Source organism: Lolium perenne, chromosome 6, assembly GCF_019359855.2.
Source record: "Lolium perenne isolate Kyuss_39 chromosome 6, Kyuss_2.0, whole genome shotgun sequence".
NCBI classification, from domain to species: Eukaryota; Viridiplantae; Streptophyta; class Magnoliopsida; order Poales; family Poaceae; genus Lolium; species Lolium perenne.
The window spans coordinates 119460996-119471412 of NC_067249.2; the positions used below are offsets into that span (position 1 = coordinate 119460996).

Consider the following 10417-nt stretch of genomic DNA (forward strand, 5'->3'; position numbering starts at 1 on the left):
TGAACCTTGATGCTTTTGGGTGGTACCGACGTTGTGGTTGAATGTTTGCATTTGTGCGTGTTCTGTTTTCGTTTCCTTCAAAGTATTCCCTTTTTATGCATGCACGTTCCTTCCCCTTGGCAAGCACTTGAACTTCGAACATCTCTTTTTCCGTCATCTCATTACCATGTCTATTCTCTTTACCTCCCCAGATGGTTGAGACTCGCCATGGAGGTTCCACTTACGGAAACCCACCGCCACCCCCGGATCCCAACATGACTCAAATCCTGCGCCTCTTGATGGAGGACCGCCAGCGTGCTCGCGCGGAAAGTGAGGCCAACATCGCCGCCATTCGGCAAATTGCTCAAGTTGCCGCGGGAAACCGTGGCAATGAAGAAGGAGATGGACACGGGGAGGAAGCGCCAAGATCACGTCTCAGGGATTTCCAGAACACCAATCCGTCCGTGTTTTCCAAATGCACCGCTCCCCTAGACGCGGATGATTGGCTCCGCACCATTGAAAATAACCTGGAAGTCGCTGCCGTGGGAGATAACGAGAAGGTTCTTCTCACCACCCATTTTCTTTCCGGCCCTGCCCGAGCCTGGTGGGAGAATGTCAAAGCAATGCAAGCGGCTGATCATGTCATCAACTGGGAAGAGTTCACTACCAAGTTCCGTAAAGCTCACATCCCTACGGGACTAATCAAGATGAAGCGTGATGAGTTCTTCAACTTGAAGCAGAACAACTCCAATGTGGTGGATCACCTCGACAAGTTCAACACCTTAGCAAGGTACGCCCCTCAGGACACAGACACTGATGAGAAGAAGCGCGACCGTTTTATGAATGGTCTGCATGAAGAAATTCAGAGTATCCTCGTGGCTGTACCCTACCCCGACTTGGAGTCGCTTGTGGATGCTGCCATCATGGTGGAATCCAAGCACAAGGCTGCTTTTGAGACCAGGAAGCGCAAGATGCAGCAGCAGCAGAGTGGACCTAGCAACCCCAAGTATCGCAGTCTGCCCCCTACCAGATCACCCAATCCGCCCCAGAGAAACACCACCTCAGCTCCTGCATACCGTCCCAACACCTTCAACACCAACCGATCAGCTTCACAGCCTCGTTCCGGTGGAGGAGGTTACAACAACAACCCTCGCCCCAATCCGCCAGCTCGTCCTCAAGGTGATGGATGCTTCGCTTGTGGGAAGCCGGGGCACTTCTCTCGTGAGTGCCCTACCAAGATGAGGACGCCTCAACGCGCCAACGCACCAAGGCCCAATCAAGCTCAAGCTAGGACGGCGTCAGGAAAGAAGCCGGTTGTCAAGAAGCAAGCCAATGCCGCCCATGGACACCTAAACCATGCCAGCGCTGAAGAGGCTGAGGAGGCTCCGGACATCGTGATGGGTACGTTCCTAGTCAACTCCACCCCTGCCCGAGTTCTTTTTGATTCCAGAGCATCTCATTCTTTCGTTACTGAACCTTTCGTTAAGAAAAGTGGGATGAAACCAACCGTAATGAAACGCCTCATGCTAGTCCCAATACCCGGATCCACAGCTAAAACCCGCCTATCATGCAAACAAGTTCCCATTATCATACAAGGTGTATGCTGCTTGTGACGGTAAAGCACACGTCCGTTGGGAACCCCAAGTGGAAGGTATGATGCGTACAGTGGCAAGTTTTTCGCTTAGTAAGAAACCAAGGTTATCGAACCAGTAGGAGTCAAGAAGCACGTTGAAGGTTGATGGCGGCGGAGTGTAGTGCGGCGCAACACCAGGGATTCCGGCGCCAACGTGGAACCTGCACAACACAACCAAGATACTTTGCCCCAACTTAACAGTGAGGTTGTCAATCTCACCGGCTTGCTGTAACAAAGGATTAGATGTATAGTGTGGATGATAATGTGTGCAGAGAACAGTAGAACGAGTATTGCAGTAGATTGTATTCGATGTAAAAGAATGGAACGGGGTCCACAGTTCACTAGTGGTGTCTCTCCCATAAGATAAATAGCATGTTGGGTGAACAAATTACAGTTGGGCAATTGACAAATAAAGATAGCATGACAATGCACATACATGTTATGATGAGTAGTGTGAGATTTAATTGGGCATTACGACAAAGTACATAGACCGCTATCCAGCATGCATCTATGCCTAAAAAGTCCACCTTCAGGTTATCATTCGAACCCCCTCCATTATTAAGTTGCAAACAACAGACAATTGCATTAAGTATGGTGCGTAATGTAATCAACAAATACATCCTTAGACATAGTATTGATGTTTTATCCCTAGTGGCAACAGCACATCCACAACCTTAGAACTTTCACATCCTTGTCCCAGATTTAATGGAGGCATGAACCCACTATCGAGCATAAATACTCCCTCTTGGAGTTACAAGTAATGACTTGGCCAGAGCCTCTACTAATAACGGAGAGCATGCAAGATCATAAACAACACATAGATGATAGATTGATAATCAATATAACATAGCATTCATTATTCATCGGATCCCAACAAACGCAACATGTAGCATTACAAATAGATGATCTTGATCATGTTAGGCAGCTCACAAGATCCAACAATGATAGCACAATTAGGAGAAGACGACCATCTAGCTACTGCTATGGACCCATAGTCCAGGGGTGAACTACTCACACATCACTCCGGAGGCGACCATGGTGGTGAAGAGTCCTCCGGGAGATGATTCCCCTCTCAGGCAAGGTGCCGGAGGTGATCTCCTGAATCCCCTGAGATGGGATTGGCGGCGGCGGCGTCTCTGGAAGGTTTTCCGTATCGTGGCTCTCGGTACTGGAACTATTATCGACGAAGGCTTAAGTAGGCGGAAGGGTAGGTCAGGGGGCGCCACGAGGGCCCCACACGCTAGGGCCGCGCGGCCTGGACCTAGGCCGCGCCGCCCTGTTGTGTGGGCGCCTCGTCGCCCCACTTCGTTTCCCTTTCGGTGTTCTGGAAGCTTTGTGGAAAAATAAGATCCTGGGCGCTGATTTCGTCCAATTCCGAGAATATTTCCTCACTAGGATTTCTGAAACCAAAAACAGCAGAAAACAACAACTGGCTCTTCGGCATCTCGTTAATAGGTCAGTGCCGGAAAATGCATAAATATGACATAAAGTATGTATAAAACATGTGAGTATCATAAATAAAGTAGCATGGAACATAAGAAATTATAGATACGTTTGAGACGTATCAAGCATCCCCAAGCTTAGTTCCTACTCGTCCCGAGTAGGTAAACGATAACAAAGATAATTTCTGAAGTGACATGCTATCATAATCTTCATCAATACTATTGTAAGCACATGTAATGAAAGCAGCGATTCGAAGCAATGGTAAGATAATGGTTAAACAATTGAACCATATAGCAAAGACTTTTCATGAATAGTACTTTCAAGACAAGCATCAATAAGTCTTGCATAAGAGTTAACTCATAAAGCAATAAATTCAAAGTAAAGGCATTGAAGCAACACAAAGGAAGATTAAGTTTCAGCGGTTGCTTTCAACTTGTAACATGTATATCTCATGGATATTGTCAACATAAAGTAATATAATAAGTGCAATATGCAAGTATGTAGGAATCAATGCACAGTTAACACAAGTGTTTGCTTCTTGAGATGGAAGGAAGTAGGTAAACTGACTCAACATAAAAGTAGAAGAAAGGCCCTTCGCAGAGGGAAGCATTGATTGCTATATTTGTGCTAGAGCTTTTATTTTAAAAACATAGAGAGAGCATAAAAGTAAAGTTTTGAGAGGTGGTTGTTGTTGTCAACGAATGGTAATGGGCACTCTAACCCCCTTGCCAGACAAATCTTCAAAGAGCGGTTCCCATGAAACATTTTTATTTTTGGGTGGCACTCCTCCCCACCTTTGCTTTCACAAACCATGGCTAACCGAATCCTCGGGTACCTGCCAACAATCTCATACCATGAAGGAGTGTCTATTTTTGTAAAATTATGAAGGTTAATTAATTGGGACTGGGAATCCCATTGCCAGCTCTTTTTGCAAAATTATTGGATAAGCGGATGAAGCCACTAGTCCATTGGTGAAAGTTGCCCAACAAGATTGAAAGATAAACACCACATACTTCCTCATGAGCTATAAAACATTGACACAAATAAGAGGTAATAACTTTTGAAGTGTTTAAAGATAGCACTCAAGCAATTTACTTTGGAATGGCAGAGAAATACCATGTAGTAGGTAGGTATGGTGGACACAAATGGCATAGTTTTTGGCTCAAGGATTTGGATGCACGAGAAGTATTCCCTCTCAATACAAGGCTTAGGCTACCAAGGTTATTTGAAACAAACACAAGTATGAACCGGTACAGCAAAACTCACATAAAAACATATTGCAAGCATTATAGGACTCTACACTGTCTTCCTTGTTGTTCGACCCTTACTAGAAAATATCTAGACCTTAGAGAGACCAATCATGCAAACCAAATTTTAGCAAGCTCTATGTATTTCTTCACTAATAGGTGCAAAGTATATGATGCAAGAGCTTAAACATGATCCTTATGAGCACAACAATTGCCAAGTATCAAATTATTCAAGACATTCTACCAATTACCACATGTAGCATTTCCCGTTTCCAACCATATAACAATTAACGAAGCAGTTTCAACCTTCGCCATGAACATTATGAGTAAAGCCAAGGACATATTTGTCCATATGCAACAACGGAGCATGTCTCTCTCCCACACAATGAATGCTAGGATACAACTTTATTCAAACAAAACAAAACAAAAACATACAGATGCTCCAAGTAAAGCACATAAGATGTAACGGAATAAAAATATAGTTTCACAAGAGGAACCTGATAATGTTGTCGATGAAGAAGGGGATGCCTTGGGCATCCCCAAGCTTAGATGCTTGAGTCTTCTTGAAATATGCAGGGATGAACCACCGGTGCATCCCCAAGCTTAGAGCTTTCACTCTCCTTGATCATATTGTATCATCCTCCTCTCTTGATCCTTGAAAACTTCCTCCACACCAAACTCAAAACAAACTCATTAGAGGGTTAGTGCATAATCAAAATTCACATGTTCAGAGGTGACATAATCATCATTAACACTTCTGGACATTGCACAAAGTTACTGAAAGTTAATGGAATAAAGAAATCCATCAAGCATAGCAAAACAGGCAATGCGAAATAAAAGGCAGATTCTGTCAAAACAGAACAGTCCGTAAAGACGAATTTTTTAGGTGCACCAGACTTGCTCAAATGAAAATTCTCAAATTGAATGAAAGTTGCGTACATATCTGAGGATCACTCACGTAAATTGGCAGAATTTTCTGAGTTACCTACAGAGACTACTGCTCAAATTCGTGACAGCAAGAAATCTGTTTCTGCGCAGTAATCCAAATCTAGTATGAACCTTACTATCAAAGACTTTACTTGGCACAACAATGAAACAAAATTAAGATAAGGAGAGGTTGCTCCAGTAGTAACAACTTCCAAGACTCAAATATAAAACAAAAGTTCTGTAGTAAAATGATGGGTTGTCTCCCATAAGCGCTTTTCTTTATAGCCATTAAGATGGGCTCAGTAATTTTAATGATGCTCGCGCAAGAAATAAGAGTTGAAGCAAAAGAGAGCATCAAAAGCAAATAAGAAACACTTTTAAGTCTAACCCACTTCCTATGAAAAGGAATCTTGTACACAAATAAATTCATGAAGAACAAAGTGACAAGCATAGGAAGATAAAACACAAGTAACTTCAAAATTTTCAGCATATAGAGAGGTGTTTTAGTAACATGAAAACTTCTACAACCATATTTTCCTCTCTCATAATAATTTCCAGTAGCATCATGAACAAACTCAACAATATAGCTATCACATAAAGCATTCTTATCATGAATCTCATGCATAAAATAATTACTACTCCCAACATAAGCATAGTCATTCTTATTAATTGTAGTGGGAGCAAATTCAACAAAGTAGCTATCATTTTTATTCTCATCAAATATAGGAGGCATAGTATGATCATAATAAACTTGATCCTCCATAGTAGGTAGCACCAAAATACCACTATCATCATAAATGGGAGGCAAAGTATCATCAAAGTAAATTTTCTCCTCCATGCTTGGGGGACTAAAAATATCATGCTCATCAAAACCAGCTTCCCCAAGCTTAAATTATTCCATAGCATTAGCAATAATGGTGTTCAAAGCATTCATACTAATAACATTTCCATTAGCACGCATATAAAGTTCCATAGGTTTTTTAATTTTCTCTTCAAACACCTCATGTCCTAACTCAAGATAAATACTATAAAGATCTCTAATATTTTTGTTGTTTTCCATTAAGCCTAACTAGTAAAATAAAAACATGCATGGAATTAAGTAAAGTAAAACAAGTAACTAATTTTTTTGTGTTTTTAATATGGAGAACGCAAACAAGATAATAAATAAAGTAAAGCTAGCAACTAATTTTTTTGTGTTTTGATATAGTGCAGCAAACAAAGTAGTAAATAAAATAAAGCAAGACAAAAACAAAGTAAAGAGATTGGAAGTGGAAGACTCCCCTTGCAGCGTGTCTTGATCTCCCCGGCAACGGCGCCAGAAAAAGCTTTGCTGCTTGTGACGGTAAAGCACGCGTCCGTTGGGAACCCCAAGAGGAAGGTATGATGCGTACATCGGCAAGTTTTTCCCTCAGTAAGAAACCAAGGTTATCGAACCAGTAGGAGTCAAGAAGCACGTTGAAGGTTGATGGCGGCGGAGTGTAGTGCGGCGCAACACCAGGGATTCCGGCGCCAACGTGGAACCTGCACAACACAACCAAGATACTTTGCCCCAACTTAACAGTGAGGTTGTCAATCTCACCGGCTTGCTGTAACAAAGGATTAGATGTATAGTGTGGATGATGATGTTTGCAGAGAACAGTAGAACGAGTATTGCAGTAGATTGTATTCGATGTAAAAGAATGGATCGGGGTCCACAGTTCACTAGTGGTGTCTCTCCCATAAGATAAATAGCATGTTGGGTGAACAAATTACAGTTGGGCAATTGACAAATAAAGATAGCATGACAATGCACATACATGTTATGATGAGTAGTGTGAGATTTAATTGGGCATTACGACAAAGTACATAGACCGCTATCCAGCATGCATCTATGCCTAAAAAGTCCACCTTCAGGTTATCATCCGAACCCCCTCCAGTATTAAGTTGCAAACAACAGACAATTGCATTAAGTATGGTGCGTAATGTAATCAAAAAATACATCCTTAGACATAGTATTGATGTTTTATCCCTAGTGGCAACAGCACATCCACAACCTTAGAACTTTCTGTCACTATCCCAGATTTAATGGAGGCATGAACCCACTATTGAGCATAAATACTCCCTCTTGGAGTTACAAGTAATGACTTGGCCAGAGCCTCTACTAATAACGGAGAGCATGCAAGATCATAAAAAACACATAGATGATAGATTGATAATCAACATAACATAGCATTCATTATTCATCGGATCCCAACAAACGCAACATGTAGCATTACAAATAGATGATCTTGATCATGTTAGGCAGCTCACAAGATCCAACAATGATTGCACAATTAGGAGAAGACGACCATCTAGCTACTGCTATGGACCCATAGTCCAGGGGTGAACTACTCACACATCACTCCGGAGGAGACCATGGCGGTGAAGAGTCCTCCGGGAGATGATTCCCCTCTCCGGCAGGGTGCCGGAGGCGATCTCCTGAATCCCCCGAGATGGGATTGGCGGCGGCATCTCTGGAAGGTTTTCCGTATCGTGGCTCTCGGTACTGGAACTATTATCGACGAAAGCTTAAGTAGGCGGAAGGGTAGGTCAGGGGGCGCCACGAGGGCCCCACACGCTAGGGCCGCGCGGCCTGGACCTGGGCCGCGCCGCCCTATTGTGTGGGTGCCTCGTCGCCCCACTTCGTTTCCCTTTCGGTGTTCTGGAAGCTTCGTGGAAATATAAGATCCTGGGCATTGATTTCGTCCAATTCCGAGAATATTTCCTTACTTGGATTTCTGAAACCAAAAATAGCAGAAAACAACAACTGGCTCTTCGGCATATCGTTAATAGGTCAGTGCCGGAAAATGCATAAATATGACATAAAGTATGTATAAAACATGTGAGTATCATCAATAACGTAGCATGGAACATAAGAAATTATAGATACGTTTGAGACGTATCAGTGTACCCTTCCAATCTGACCTAATAGTTTTGGGAGCTCAAGGCTTAGAGGTAATACTTGGAATGGATTGGATGACTAAACACAAAGGACACATTGACTGCGTCCAAAAATCTATCACCCTAACCAATGATCAAGGTCTACTAGTAAAATACACTGCCACCATACACTCATCCAAAGTCTTCTGTAAGAAGAGTATCTCTGGACCCGACTTGGATCAGGTTCCTGTTGTCTGTGAGTATCCTGATGTCTTTCCGGAGGAATTGCCCGGTATGCCCCCTGACCGGGACATCGAGTTCATCATAGAGCTAATCCCGGGTACTGCACCCATAGCCCAGAGACCATACCGTATGAATCCCCAGGAACTGATTGAGTTAAAGAAACAGTTGGATGATATGTTGGCCAAGGGTCTAATCCGACCTAGTGCCTCACCATGGGGGTCGCCCGTGATCTTTGTGGACAAAAGTGACGGAACCATTCGCTTATGTGTGGATTACCGAAGGCTCAACGATGTGACCATTAAAAATAAGTATCATCTGCCCAAGATCGATGACTTGTTCGATCAGATGAATGGAGCTAAGGTTTTCTCCAAGATAGACCTTCGCACTGGGTATCACCAACTCAAAGTCAGAGAATCTGACATTCCCAAGACTGCCTTCACTACCCGTTACTGACTGTATGAGTACACCGTAATGTCCTTCGGACTCACCAATGCCCCTGCCTACTTCATGAATCTCATGAACAAGGTCTTCATGGAATACCTAGACAAATTTGTTGTGGTGTTCATCGACGACATCTTGGTTTACTCCAAAACTGAAGAAGAGCATGAAGAGCATCTGCGACTTGTTTTGGGTACCCTTAGGCAACATCGACTCTACGCTAAGTTCAGTAAATTCCAGTTCTGGCTCAAGGAAGTTGGATTTCTTGGCCACGTTTTATCTGCCGGAGGACTCTCTGTTGATCCCTCTCTGATCAAGTCCATTGTGGACCGACAACCCCCTAAGAACGTTACCGAAGTGAGATCTTTCCTCGTACTGGCGGGATACTACCGCAAGTTCTTTGAAGGATTCTCAAGTATCGCTAAGCACATGACTCTCCTGCTTAAAAAGGATAAGAAGTTTGAATGGACAGAAAAGTGTGAAGAGAGTTTCCAGGAACTAAAAAGACGACTCGTTTCAGCCCCCATCTTGACCATGCCTGACCTCACCAAGGACTTTGTGATCTATTGTGATGCTTCCAAACATGGTCTTGGAAGTGTTCTAATGCAAGAAGGAAAAGTAATCTCCTACCTCTCTCGACAACTTAAACCTCACGAAGCCAATTACCCCACCCATGATCTGGAGTTAGCCGCCGTAGTTCATGCTCTCAAGACTTGGCGCCATTATCTCATTGGAAACAGGTGTGATATTTACACCGATCATAAGAGCCTCAAGTATATCTTTACCCAGAGGGAGTTGAACATGCGACAGAGGAGATGGATTGATCTCATCAAGGACTATGATCTTAGTATCCATTACCACCCTGGTAAAGCTAATGTAGTTGCCGACGCCCTCAGCCGAGAACCTTTGTCCCTCAACCACCGTTTGAAAGTCGAGCAACCCTTGCTTTATCAAGAGTTTGAAGAATTCGGTTTAGAGTTGGTTAGCCATGGATTCCTTGCTGCCATGGAAGCCAGACCCACCCTACGAGATCAAATCAAGGAAGCCCAAGTTGGACATGAGAGTATTGAAGGGATCAAGCGCCGCATGAGCAAAGAAAAAGTAGAAGGATTTTCGATAGATTCCGATGGAGTTCTGTGGTACAATGGACGTCTTTGCGTCCCAAATATTCCTACTCTGAAGAACCTCATTATGGAGGAAGCCCATAATACTCCTTATTCTATTCAGCCTGGAGGATCTATGATGTATCAGGATCTGAAAGACACCTTCTGGTGGCATGGAATGAAGCGGGATATTGCCTTCTTTATCGCCCGATGTGATGTCTATCAGAAAGTTAAAGCTGAGCACCAACGTCCTGCCGGATTGCTGCAACCCTTGAAGATACCGGTGTGGAAATGGGACGAAGTGGGAATGGATTTTATCACCGGCCTTCCCAGATCTAACCGTGGACATGATTCAATCTGGGTGATAGTCGATCGTCTCACCAAAGTCGCCCACTTCCTGCCTGTCAAGACCACCGACCATGGAAGGGCACTAGCCGACCTATACATCTCCCGTATCGTTAGTCTTCATGGAGTTCCCAAAGTTATCGTATCAGATCGAGGCACTC

At 43.6% G+C, this 10417-nt stretch overlaps 1 protein-coding gene across 1 annotated transcript; it reads left to right on the forward strand.

Moving 5' to 3' along the window:
* The first annotated feature begins 254 nt into the window (after positions 1-254).
* On the forward strand, positions 255-8823 carry LOC139832482 (uncharacterized). Its single transcript, XM_071822258.1, has 2 exons — positions 255-1380; positions 8330-8823. The coding sequence occupies exons 1-2, from the start codon at positions 255-257 to the stop codon at positions 8821-8823; spliced, it is 1620 nt and encodes a 539-aa protein (XP_071678359.1).
* Positions 8824-10417: the final 1594 nt, after the last annotated feature.